Source organism: Triticum aestivum, chromosome 6A (assembly GCF_018294505.1).
Source record: "Triticum aestivum cultivar Chinese Spring chromosome 6A, IWGSC CS RefSeq v2.1, whole genome shotgun sequence".
Lineage (NCBI taxonomy): Eukaryota > Viridiplantae > Streptophyta > Magnoliopsida > Poales > Poaceae > Triticum > Triticum aestivum.
The window spans coordinates 329306781-329320940 of record NC_057809.1 but is presented as its reverse complement, the minus strand read 5'-3'; the positions used below and the strand labels follow the sequence as shown (position 1 = coordinate 329320940).

At 45.4% G+C, this 14160-nt stretch overlaps 1 protein-coding gene across 1 annotated transcript; it reads left to right on the top strand.

Moving 5' to 3' along the window:
* The first annotated feature begins 4404 nt into the window (after positions 1-4404).
* On the top strand, positions 4405-8419 carry LOC123129598 (uncharacterized). The gene is made up of 6 exons (XM_044549700.1): positions 4405-4436; positions 6381-6435; positions 6556-6680; positions 7221-7553; positions 7644-7709; positions 7791-8419. The coding sequence occupies exons 1-6, from the start codon at positions 4405-4407 to the stop codon at positions 7822-7824; spliced, it is 645 nt and encodes a 214-aa protein (XP_044405635.1). The 3' UTR covers positions 7825-8419.
* Positions 8420-14160: the final 5741 nt, after the last annotated feature.

Genomic DNA, 14160 nt, shown 5'->3' with positions numbered 1-14160 from the left:
CCGCCGTAGCCGCGCCTCGCCTAGCCCCTCGCCGCCCCGCATAGCTGCTGCCTCCGCCGCCCTGCGCCGCTGCCGCCGCCGCGCCGGAGTGCGCTGCCCTCACCGGAGCCGCGCCGACTCGCCGGACTCGATCCGCCGCCGAAAACCGCCGGTTTATTTTTTTTATTCGTTTTCGGTTTTATTCACAAAACCTAGATCTGTTTTTTAGGTTTAGTTATATAGCGAACGCTCGCTAGTTTAGGGTTTGTAGCAAACGGTTTTCGTTCGTTAGCGTTCGGTAACGAACGTCCGCTATTTAGTCTTTTTCTTTTTATTTTTAGTTTTCTGCCAGGGACCCGTTTGTGAATATTTTATTTACAGATTGGCCCCTGTTCTTCAAACGATCACAACTTTTTACTCGTTAGTCCAAATCCAACGAAACCAACGCCCACTTCTTCGTTATGATCTCCTCTATCCAGTATTCCAACTCAAACATGTTTTTGAAAAGTTTAAAATTTGAATTAGATCAGATTTGAATTCAAACTTCGTTTGATCATAACTTGAGTTTCGTAGCTCCGTTTGAGTTGATTCTTTTTGCAAATCGTAGCTCTTGACCCGAACTTTCTGATAAGGCCAAATTCACTTAATTTTGGTACTGTTAGAAATTGTTTTATGTTGCAAGAGTTATTTGCTTGGTTTTGACATTTTCCGAATTGTTTTCTTTGTTCTCTCCAATCTTTGAGTGATTGCTTATGTGTGGTTACTATTGCTTGCTTACGATAGATTGACCGGAGTGAGACGAGTAGATCTATCAAGAATTTTGAGTGCGAATCATCTTCATCAACATTGCAGGCAAGTTCACACTTTGATCATATCCCCTTTCATACCTAGTTTTATGCATTAGTTTCACCCTCAAACATTGCATGAGTAGGATTGATAACATGTGGGTATTGGGAAGTAGTTGATGAGGTAGGAACCTATTTCCCTGCATTCAAACCTTTGGAGTTACTATTACGTTATGCTTATAGTGCCATGCTATGCTCGTAGACGTGGATTGGGTTTTGAGAGTATTCATGACAGATGTGAGATTGTTAATTAATGGTTTACTTAAGGTGGCAACTTAAACACACATCTGGGTGGATTGAGGTACCTGGTTATTCTAGGATTGCCTGTCTAGGCACCTGGGTAGACCAGGATTGCTTGTTTTTTTTATGGACCGCCACCCAGGCTCAAAGGGATCATGAGATTTTTTAAACTAGAAATTTCCGTGTGCAGCCACAAGCCATTATGGGCTCTGGCATAGTTGATTAAGTCGTGCGAACTCTTATAGGGTAGACTAGCAGATGTAGGGGAAAGTAGGTGTACCAATCTATCCATCGTAAGGTGCTAGCGCTTCTGAAAGACTGTGTCTCGGTCATCCGTTTCTCAAACACCATGTAGTGCGAGAAATCCAATGGAGGCGATCGAGTCTTGTGGGGAAAAGTGCGCAAACCTCTGCAGAGTGTATAAACTAATCATGATTAGTCGTGTCCCCGGTTATGGACATCTTGAGTATCTAGTTCTTGGATTATCCTGTTGATCTCATCACGTTATTTTAAATGAATATTGTTGGGTTTAATGATGTTACTTAATTGGGATTGAGAATGCTGTCAACCATTCTCAATGTTCAACAACCACCATGATAGTTAAATAAAATTTATTCCTTTGCAGTAGGGAAAAATTGGCTTTACGCAAAAACCTTATAACCATAGAGCTTTTCCACCAGCCAAATATGCATGTAGTGATAGTCTTTATTCATCATTCTCTATGGTGTGAATTTGCCAGTACATTCAATGTACTGACCCTGTGTGGCTGCAACGTCTCATGTTGCAGGATTATCTTACGACGAGTAAGTGATACGTTAGGGTTACGATTTCTACACTCAACTTTGCCGTTGGTGTTGATGGGAATCCACAACCTTGTTACTTCCGCTATTTTGGATTTGAGATAATAGTATTTACGTTACTTTTACATGTGATTTACCTCTGTTATAAATCCTCGAGTACTGTGTGTGTCAGCATACCGATCCAGAGATGACACTTAAGCATAGAGACTTGACCCATTCGGGTCGGGTCGCTACAGAAGCAGCGGTGGGTGGGACTTTGACCGTGCGCAGCCGTTCGTCTGGCAGAGAAGGAGGAGCGGCGGGTAGCCATGGCGACAGAGCGAAGGTGGAGGAGATCAGCGCTAGCAGAGGAGGAGTGGTGGGCGAGATGACGCTAGCAAAGGAGGAGCGCTGGCAGATGAGGAGCGGCGAGCGGCGGGCGACGGGGTCAGAAGGTGTGCAGGCAGTTTCTATTTTTGTTCAGGTGTGGCGTGCGGTTAGTTTGATGATGACGAGCGGTGCGGGGATTAGATCGGTTGATTAGTGGCTTGTTGCGTTAAACACAGAGATGTTTTAGACCCTTGGATCGGCTAGATAAACGGTTCTGGTTATTTGGATCTGCCTCTCTCTTCCTTTTATAAGGGTAAAGTAGATAAGTAGATTAATCGATCGTTCTTATTAATGCAATTTATTTTAGGAAACAAATAACGGATTTTCTGAAAACAAATAACGGGTTTTCTAGAAACAAATAAACCTCTCCATCAATCTCTCTTATTAATGTAATTTATTTTAGAAAACAAATAACAGGTTTTCTGAAAACAAATAATGGATTTTCTAGAAACAAATAATGGCTTTTTTGAAACAAATAAACCTCTACTATATACTATCTGAAAAACACGTAATGTTCTCCTGCCCATGTTTCGTCCATCCTCCCACCAGCACCGAAGCCTTGTGTCGAAACACCCTTGTACGTTAATCTGTCTCACCACCGACCAGTATGGCAAGCTAGAATCACCATAATTAACTTCCCCTTTTCTGCCTGCCATGAATACCACGAATCACAACATAATTAACCCTCCTCTCCTTCGCTACGAAAACACTGGGACACAATCGCCTCCCGATCCACGTCGGCCCATCTCCTCCCACCTCCATTTTGGGCGCTGCCTCCTCCCCTCCCAAGCACAGCCGCTACATCCCTCCATCCAAGTACACCCTCCTTCCATACTATCTCTTTCTCTTGGAGTTGGAGAAACCATTGTTCCGCCTCCGCTCGGCGTGCGCCAACTAGCCCCTGTCCCGCCCCCTGCTTGCACAGATGGGAGATGAAAGTAGCACCCACGGATTTGACAGAGATCATCACCTAGGCGGTGGTCGGCGAAGCTGTATGAAGGACATGCTCGGGGCTCCGCGGTGGGTTCGCACTGAAGCACCATCTTGCTCGGTCACAGTTCAAAGCGGCGGCGATGATTGTTTTGAATCATTCGCACGTAGGCAACGCGGGAGCAAGAGCGGTGGCGCGCATCAAGGTACTGCATGTTGATTTTCAAGTAGTGATATAATCTCTATCTCTGAATTTGTTTTCTCTGAAGAACCCAAAACACCCGCGCGGGCTTGGTCGTACTCGCCGGAGCCGTCAATCGCCGACCAGACACGGACGAGGGGGCCTTTGCGGCGCTCTCTCAGTCCGTCCCGGATCATGTTATGCTGCAGGTTGTGAACTGCGACACTGCGCAAGAGGCATGGGAGATCATCCGATCTACGTGCGTCGAGGAGGAGTAAATTTCAGGAGTTAAGGGACAAGATTGGTGTGTGTGCAGAACAACATATATATCAAGTTTAAGGGCAGTGTTACTGTTAGTATTAACCTTGACGTATCTGCAGTTTCAGTAGGGGTTGTTTGGATAGCTGGAATATAGAGAATCCGTTTTATATAAAATAAAAAAACGGTTTAACAGACTAAAACCATGTTTGGCTCTTCCAAATAATCCACGTATATGTAAATTGGATTCCCATAAACCTGGAATTTCGGGTTTGTAGAAAAACGACCATTAGTCGTTTTTTCTATAAACGCGATTTCTATATCTCTCGAGCCCATTCTGTGATTCGTCTATCTTACTGGCCGATCCTCCTGGGCACGTTCATCAGCCGTATACCTAGAATCTACAGACGCCGGTAACCGACGACAGCCGCGACGAGTTCTCACCGGTGTGCCACACATCGAGGCCGTCCTCCTCTAGCCGCCGGCCACAGGCCGCCGCTTCTTCGGCGTCGTCCATCTTGGTGGTCGCCGCCAAGGTCAGCTCCTTCGCATTCGTCGCGTACATGCGTCCGCAACCGGCGTATCAAATCGATCCAGTTGGTTCCCCGATAGCTAGCTTCTACATGCCGGTACACGCGCCATCGTTTAATACGTTTTGCAGTCGGACGATAGAATTATCCAGCCATTGCTCTGCGCAGCAAGGTTCTACGTCTGTGTGCGTGCTCACGGCCGTAATTTTGTGCGTTCGGCAGTAGGCGGATCGAATTGATCCAGCGCTTGCCTCGGTATACCTAGCTTCTACATGAGCCTGAACGCGGCCGTCCGGCGAGATCGGTGAGCCCAATCTATTGTACTTGCGGACCTCGACGGAATGTGACCAGAGAATGAGAAGATCACCGCCGAATAGGAATAGTCTGAATCATTGTCGAATAAGGATGTGACAAACACACTTTCCAACCCAAACGTAGTCTTATAGAAACTGATTCGTAATAGAAAAAGTAGTAAAACTGGTTTTGCTAAAAATCAGGTAAAAACTCGTTTTTTATAAGGGTTTGTCTAGGTCTCAGTCGACTGAGACTTCGCGAAGTCTCAGTCAAGCAATGTAGTATGCAAGAAGAAAAGAAAACTGAAAAAAAATTGTTTGCACAAATCTCAATGCAAGATCAACAGATTGTAGCATCGACTGAGACTTCGCGAAGTCTCAGTCGACTGATTTTTAGCAAAGCCGTTTTTATAAACCAATGCCTAATATTCGCTACCCAAACAACCCCTTAGTAGTTAAATAAGTTCAGTTGGATGTGTTGTTTTGAATGTCAACCGAATCAGCCAGAAGCGAGCTGCGTTCTTGTTGCGGCCTTGCCTTTTTCTAGCTCAAGTTTGTTAGCTTTTAGACTCGGCACGATTAAGGCTCGTGGGATGGCACGCACAATTGTTGGATCGTGGCGAGCTTTCAGTTTTTCTGTTAGCGACTGGATAAAAGGAAAGAAAGAAAAGACGCACAATTCACGCGCTGTCGGTGCTGGATCCGCACTTCTCCAGGAGAGTGGCTGCTGGATGTGAATAGGAAAGTGGCTCTGGTGGACCAGATTTGCGGAGGCCTAACCTCATCTCTCTCTCTCTCTCTCCCTCTCTCCCTCTCTCCCTCTCCCTCTCCCTCTCCCTCTCTCTCTCTCTCTCTCTCTCTCTCCGTGGAATATTTGCAACTATAGCATGTAGGGGCATGTCGACGGCAAGACAGGCAACGACCATCTGCATGCCTGATTCTTTGTTGTAGCAGCTTGGTAAGGATTGCAAGGTCAGTGCCGGGGAGGAGGAGGCGCATAGGGGGTGATCGGAAGCAAAAGAGGTGCTATAGCTGCCAGAGATCAAGAACCACATTATGGGGAATCGAACCAAGAAGCTCTTCTACATTCACCTACGTGATGTGCGGTGCTCCGTCCGGCCGCCATGTGAGACTCGCTTGTAGCTTAGACAATGACGAGGTGGCGTACTTGTTGCTGTCACCGTGGGTGCTTGCTGCTGACGATGAATATCACAATTCAAAGGTTGTATATATGTGTGATTGATGACGGGCCATGTAATCAGCAATCTAATTTTAGTTACTTCCTTTTTCAGATTCAACCGGTCATTATTATTAATTAAGCCGATGCGATCAAGGAAGGCACCACCAACCATTGCTACAGGCAAGGGACACATTAATATTCCCTCTGTTCGGAAATACTTGTCATCAAAATGAATAAAAGGAGATGTATCTAGATGTATTTTATCTCTAGATACATCATTTTTTGTTCATTTTGATGATAAGTATTTTCAGATGGAGGGAGTACATTATATATAGCTCTTTGTACAGTTTGTAGCTATGAGCTTGATCATTTAGATAGTGTATACTCCCTTCTTTCCGGTTTATAGGGCTCAATTCAAAAATCTCACCAACCAAGATAGATGGTGAGTGGTGGAATAGTTTTTATAGTTTGAAAAAGCACCCAATTAATGCTCTTGTTTTTCTCAAAATATTATGTTTACTAATGCATTAATTGTAATGCATGCATGCATAAAGTATATGCATTGATTAATTTTCTCTTAAGACTTGCATGCAATAATTTAATGCATCTTAGAATCTGAACTTGTGATGAAGAACAACCATATTGAGCCTTATAAAATGGAAAAACTAAAATTTTAAGATAAGCCTTATAAACCAAAAAGGAAGGAGTATGATGTCTTGACTCTTCATTTGAATAGAAAACCAGTAAGTACCAATTCATATTTTATGTTTTGCAGTTTAGCTACTGATTCTGTAATAACTCTTGATATATACAAGAAAAAGGAAATCGCTGTAAATAATTAGTTTATGCAGCTAAAAATATTAGTTTATTCAGTTTGTAGGAAATCACTGCAAAGCGTAGAGGTGCAATATGATTTGAGACAATTTATGTATTGATTTATTCCCTTGCAGGTCACATATCACTCATGTTGTGGTGACGACGTCGATGTTCGTCGCCTTTCAAGCGAGTGTAGGAGGATTTCAGGTTGCAAAAAGCATGGCGGTCCAGGTTTGCAACACTATTGGCTGCACACGATGTTCGTCGCCTTTCAAGCTTGAGTGTAGGAGGATTTCAGGTTGCAAAAAGCATGGCAGTCCAGGTTTGCAACACTATTGGCTGCACACTATTTACTCTATTAAATTGTAGATTACTGAAGAAACAAGACGTCTGTTCCAAGATCATAATTACTCATGGCCTCATTTTAATCTTTTTTTTTTTTTGCTGAACATTGGCAAGACATGATGCACCAGCGCACGGGCGCACACAGAGCGATGGTGATAGCTCTTTCTTTCCAAGCCGGACTCCAATATGACACTGCTCCATTGGAAAGTTTGGATTATTTCGAAGACTACTAACTTCAAAAATGGAAACCAAGACATCTTTGATTAGTATATTTGGATTATTTGCGTATCGAAAGTGGCACTACTCTATTGGCAACCACGATTTTTTTGCTTGTAAACCACAAATATCTCTATTTTTAATGGAGTAGTTGGTAGTCTTCGATTAAATTTCGTCCCATCTTCTCTGGTTTATTTTCGTCCTGAAAAAACCTACGAAAAAACCTTTAAAAAACCAGGACTTGCACGCACGAGCAAGACTGCCCTCGAGGGGAGGCCTCCACATCCCTTCACCGCCAGATCCCTCCTCCCATCGCATGCCCTCCTCGCGATCCTCCCAACGTCCTCGCGCCGCTGTCCTCTTCTTCTCTGCGACTCCTCTGTGCCCCACGCCCTGACCGACGCCGGCGAGTCCTCGGCACTCCGCGCGCGCCTCGCATCCAACGCCGGGAAGGATCGCGTGATTCCGCCTGCGTCGTCGCCTCCGACGCTGGCCTCTCCTTCACCACCGCCCCTGCCGGCAAGGTCCCCCTCGTCATGGCCTTCCTCGCCTGGGTGTACGTCGCCAGCCGGTACGCTCACGCCCTCCCTCCCTCCCTCCCTCTCCTTCCCAGATCTCTCTTCTGCTCAACACCTCTGATCTCCCATTGATTCATCTGCAGGCCATATGGCAGGACACGCAGACCCGGGCGATCCTCTCCGGCCTCCTTGAGAAGAGCACCGGCAATGTGTGAATCTCTCAACCCCCTTTCTCCACCCACCTCTCATTTTTTCTCAATTTTATTCCTGATGGAGGCGCTTAATCGCAGCTCCCCAAAGAGATCTCAGTGGACGACAAGCTGAGGGACCTCGGATGCACGTAATTTTTCGGTTCTCCACTGAAGTATTGAAGGCATTATGACAACATGTGTACCAACTTGTTGATTAAAAATGATTGCCTTTCAAAGTTTCAATGAACTTCTCACTGGACATTTTGACGCATTCGCTTGAATCTGCATATTGCATCATTTGTGCACAATGAAAACTGTATGAACCTGCATTGGATGGTGTATTTGTAGGAAGGTTATCCTTTCTTCAAGGACTGGAAGTTTCCTGGTAAGTGTTCCTTTTCTGAAAAACTCTGTGTTTGTCCACTGTAATATTTTGTTTACATCAGGTTTCTCTTTCCTTTTGTGGGCGTAATGTCGAGACAATAATATTCAGAAAGTTGTTGTTTCAGGGAAACTGCTAACTCCATATGCCAGACCCATATCATTGTTCAGCATGCATAGTGTTCCTATGTCATTCCTATGATGTATTTGTTTCCTTTTATATCATAATAGTCTTCATTTTGGCCATGTACCTTCAAACTGAACCAAAAATGGTTTGTCTGATGACATGTTTGAGGAGATTCTTGATATGAAACAGTAGATATGAGGGTGACCGTTTTTTTTTGCAAGTTTTGCCTGTGGAATCTTTTTGTAGTTGATAAGAAATGGGCTGGACTTACTTCCATCTGCAATATTTTTCGTAAAGTGATTCAAGGTATGTTCGATTGCTTACTTAGGATGGTTACTGAACCTCTTTGGGAACCAAGAAAGACATTCTGTATGTACAAATAACATAGGCCTAAAGTTCTTTTTACATTGAAAATCTATATATGAAATTTTCTGTAACACTCGAAAATTCATTCATTGACTTTGTGAGATGTCACACAACACCATGCTCCAAATTGTTGTCTATTTGATCCTTGTGGCAGAATCATAGACTCGTGCATAATTGCATATATACTGTGACTGGGCACCGGTATATTTGCAACATTCTAAAAGGTAGTTTGTTATGATTCTTTACCAAAACTTTTCTTCTATAGTTTATATGCATGCAGAGGATCTTCAAATGGTTTCATCATTTATCTAGGCTATGCAAGGTTGCATAATCATGGATGGTCATTGTTAGGTAATCCAAACAATACCTAGTTTAGTTTTGATGGATATACTACGAAGTGGTCACGTAATGATAGTTGTGCTGAGTCAGATAGGTGTGCTCTTGGTTACAGTTCAAAATTTGACCACATGGCCATATATGTCTACCAATTCGTTATTATGATTCATCGTTGCTTTTTTACCTTTGGAAAAGACTCCTTGCTCATTCAGTGAAAAATCTGATGACAACTCAATTATGATATCCAGATTGGCTTGATTCTAGATTTGGGGCACGGAATGATGGTCATGGGAATACCCAAATGTATATATGTATATAATTACCTACACCTACATGTTTATTTCCCTGTTGTGGTTAGTCTTTGGATTTCTAGACACTCTTATTTTTTCTCCTGGGCACCACACTACAAAAAAAAGACACATCCGTGACATTTTGGGCCGAACGAAAAAAAATTCTATCATACTTACGACAATAATTATAACAAAACACGGTATCATCATAGATGTGGTGGGGTCCTACTTCTATGACAAAAAATCATGACAGAAAATGGGTTTTTCGTCCTGGGCGGGCCGGAGACGCAGCTGCATGACATTCTTTGGGCCGTCCATGACGGAGAAAATCGTGGTAGAAGCAAGGGCGCGGAAAATATCGGGGAGTCCCCGGTTACGGTGGGTGGTCGGGTGCCGAGCGATGCGCGTTTCTCTCGTACGTACACGCGTGTGTGCTGGGCGTTGGGCTCTAACTGAACCCGAGCAATTGCACTGCAGGTTACGCGTTACTGAACCCGAGCGATCGATCGATGACTGTTAACTGAACCCGATCGAGCGATTCCTTCGCTACTGCTGCTAACTGAAGCCGATCGATACTGCATGTGGATGAACAGTGAGTGTTGGAGGGTGGATGAACAGTTCCCGGTGGGGATGGATGAACAGGACCCCGTGGTGTTGCCTCTGGATGAACAGTACCCCCGATCGATTGAGCCGGTTGGGGCTGGATGAACAGGACCCCGTGGAGGATAGGATGAACAGGACCACCCCGTGGAGGGCAGGATGAACAGTAGATGGTGGAGGGCAGGATGAACAGTAGCCTATGGAGGGGTGGTTGAATAGGAGCCCGTGGAGAGGGCTGGTTGAACAGTAGCCGGTGGAGTAGCACGCGGTGGAGGCTGGATGAACAGGAGCCCGTGGATGAAGAGTCACAGGTGGAGGCTAGAGGAGGTCGACGGTGGATGAACAGTAGCCCGTGGAGACTGGAGGGGGTCGACGGTGGAGATGAACAGTATCCCATAGAGTCCCATTTTGCGGTACGCCACACCCCTCCCAATGAACAGGACCCCCGTTTCGACCGTAGCGCTCAACACAAGTTCGTTTCCTCCGCTTTGTGGTACGCCAGACCCCTCCCGATCAACAGGACCCCCGTTTCGACCGTAGGAGGTCCGTTTCCTCCATTTTGCGGTACACCAGACCCCTCTCGATGAACAGGATCCCGTTTTGAATGTGGGCGGTCGAACACAAGGCCGTTTCCTCCGTTCTGCGGTACGCCAGGCCTCGTTTCCATCGGCTATTCCGTCCAAGCCCTCCCGATGAACACGACGACGCATTCCGTTCCGACCCAGCCGGTTGGCTCCCCATGAACACGACGATGACGATGTTTCTCCATTCCGACCCAGCCATGTACACGAGCCCTGGTCGTACGTACGCGTGAGTAGGCGTTCGAGACCCCGACCGTATGTACGTACATGGCCATATTTACTTTTTTGCACCGTGGCTGCTGTACGTACATGTAGATGCTACGTGCGCACCTCTACATCGACCAATATGTACATACACGTTCGCGACCAGAATGACAACGCTACATACGCTTCGACCAGGTGGGGCCCGACTGTCAGGCACTTCCTTTCGTGCAAAGATGTAGCTGATGGGTCCTAACAGTCGGGGGGCAAATCGATTTTTTTTGCCCGGACGCACTTCCTTGCGTGCGAAGATGTAGCTGGTGGGTCCCAGCAGTCAGGGGGAACATTTTTTCGTGAAATACGATGGCCCGTCTGGTGGGTCCCCGCTGTCAGGTGGAGGAATAATTATTTTGCGTTTAATAAGGAGGCACTTCCTTGCTGCAGCCGTGGACCCAGCTGTCAGCCTCTCCACGTACAGTCCACGTTTGATGGAAGTCGTTCCTTAACCACGTTGACCACGCCGCGCCGAGAGCACCAGGGCAATGGATGACGGCGAGGCCTAGGAAGGGGACGACACAGAGACAGGGAAGATGTGACAGTGGATGCCCACGCGTAGAGGAGTACGAGGGTTCACTAGTTCGCTGCGGTGTGAGGCTGCCGTCACCGCAGAATAATAGGGGGTGTGGGTGAGTAGAGGGATGGCCTGGCCAGCGGTGGGAATAGTAGGGGGTTGTGAGGCCTCCGCGGCAGCACAATCGGCCATGGGAGGCAGGAGCATGCGGCACGACCGACGCTGCTTTGGGCGGCTGAAGCAACAAGACCAGAGGTTGAAGAAGCACTACGACCGTTGGATGGGCATCGTATGGTCATTGGAGCTAGAATCGTTCATATTGACTAAGTTGACAAAGCACTTCGTCCCCGTCAACTTAGTAGGCCCACAAGTCAGCCTCCCATCAAGGTGGGTCCCAACTAGCAGGGGGAATATTTATTTTTTTGTGCGTAATAAGGAGGCACTTCCTTGCGTGTGAAGACATAGCTGGTGGGTCCGACCTGGCAGCGCTGGGAACGTTTTTTTCGAGAAATACAGAGGCCCTTTCGGTGGGTCCTAGCTGTCAGGTGGAGGAATCATTATTTTGCGCGTAATAAGGAGGCATTTCCTTACGTGCGGCCGTGGACCCAGCTGTCAGCCTCTCCGCCCATAGTCTACTTCCGATGGTGTCGTTCGTTGACCACGTTGACCACTCCACGCCGAGCGCATCCAAGATGGTGGACGACGGCGAGGCCCCGGACAGCAACGAGCCGGAGATGGGAAGACGCGGGAGTAGAGTCGCAGACGAAGAGGTGTACGAGGGTTAACTGGTTCTGATGCGGTGTGGTTTGGTAGTCGGTGAAGAAGAATAGGAGGTGTGGAGGAGTGGAAGGATGGCATGGCCAATGGTGGAGTAGCGCTTCACAGAGAAGCGTGCTAAGTAGAGCTGCTAGCATCAGGAGGCGGGAGCAGGTGGTCCCAGAGGCGCTGAAGAAAGAAGACGAGAGATTGAAAATGGATGTCGGTCGTTGGATGTAAATCCAACGGCTAACGACGTCAAAATCATTTGTTGACTAAGTTGACAACGACTTGCATTGGCTTCGGCTTATTGGCCTACATTTCAGCCTCAAAAAGTGTGGCACGTATTCAACTCATTTTTTAGAATTTACAGTCTTTTTTTGTGAGGTAGAATTTACAGTTTATTTGATCTTTTTTTAATTGCAGTTCATTAGCTGGGCTGGGTGAACAAATAATGTAGGTCCATGTGGCCCATTTATGTTTTTCTAAAAAGAATATAGGCCACTTGCACTTTCTCAAAATACACGATTTTACTGGGCTGATTCTAATTATAATGTTGGGGTGGGCGCAACAATGTTATCAAGAAATAAACAGGAGCTGAGCATTTTGTTATGTGTGTGTATATATATATATTTAAATAATAAGCGATTTACTATTACATTGTTCCTTGAATCTTACCAAGCTTTTGTACACAATCACCAGGATTTTCGTTGCCAAAAAAAATTCAGGATTTTATTGTTAAGAAATTATTTTTATAAGTTAACAAGATGTGGGATATTGTTTTCTTACATATATAAGTATCTGTTAAATATATGATAACAATAACAATAATATATAATAACATATAAAATAATTTAAATATATATAATATAGTTAGAAGGGAAACATAAGTTGGACTAGACGTTCCTATTCTTATATAGAAAAATAGAACAGACCTCTGCGTTTTCTTCAAAAAAATATAAATTAGGCTACCAATGTTTCAGGAAAAATAAAACCTCGGATGAGAGGTCCATAGGCCGGTCGATACATGACGGCCCTTAATAAAATAAAAACAGCCTTATGGACTTCCCATCCGAGGTCGTGGGCTGCGCATGTTAAAAAAGAAAGCCTAGATGGGGCAGCCCAAAACCCAGCTGATACTTGCTGCCCCAGCGATAATAAATGATACCTGCTAGCTCCCTGGCTTCATTGTGAATTTATCTTCTATAGTAATTACGTTGAAGCACCTAAAATGTAATTATATTGACAAACCCGTGGGCCCCAACGTCAGTATATCATTGGGAAGAAGTATTTTTTCGATGAGGCACTTGCTTGCGTACGACCATAGACCTGGTGGGTCCCAACTGTCCGCCACTCCACGTACAGTCCTCTCCAGACTCCTCTCGTTTGTTCAGCATATTCACAATGGCAGACAGCGGCATCGCGACGAGCGCACAAAGGCGCAGGAGGATATCCGACAACCTGAGGAAGTGCCTTATTACTAACGAAACAACTGAACTAGCCTAGTGGCCGAGTGACACTACCGTTCCGCCCGGGTTCGATTCCACCTGTGCAAAGAAAATATCTTCAAATTTTTTGCCTCTGCCTTTATTGACATGTGGGTCCCAATTGTCATCTATGCACACCACGTCCTACACTTGCCAAAACTTCGTCCCTCGTTTTTATGTTTTTCGCACACTCGACATTGTGTGGGCATTTTAAAAATAGGATATCTTTTTGACTGTGCATCATATGAAGATGTGCTATGCATGAATGTTGATCAGCATGATGTTAACTGGCTGGTAGTTCCAGTTTCGACCATGAATAAAACTTTCAGCATGATGTTAACACTGTTTGAAAAGGCCGTGTTAATATAAATGCTCTGCCTCTGAAAGTTGCAGTTTCTTATCTGAAACTGAACTTGGAGTTTCTTATCTGAAACTGAAACTTGCAGTTTCTTCTCTGAGAATCACATTGTCTGCACTTTTATACTCCTATGAAACTACATTTTTAAGTGCTGAAAATATATCTCTAGAATTCATAAAACACTTCATATGCTCAATACTGTAAATCTGAAATTCAAAAGACATTCATATCTGAAAGTACTCTCAAAATACACAACACAAAACACAATTCACAACCTGCAAATACTAACAACCCTAAGCTCCTCATGACAATTCACAACTTGCCCGACTATTCCTCGGCGGCAGATAGTCGCCCCGTGAGACGATGTGAACGACAAGGGAGAGGATGGAGGGGAAGTGTCGTCGGGCCAACTGTT

Coding starts and splice junctions, on each gene's coding strand:
- LOC123129598 (XM_044549700.1), top strand. CDS start 4,405: ATGAGCCTGAACGCGGCCGTCCGGCGAGATCG. Junction 6,436..6,555: donor ACAAGAAAAAGGAAATCGCT/GTAAATAATTAG, acceptor ATTCCCTTGCAG/GTCACATATCACTCATGTTG. Junction 7,710..7,790: donor TTGAGAAGAGCACCGGCAAT/GTGTGAATCTCT, acceptor GCTTAATCGCAG/CTCCCCAAAGAGATCTCAGT.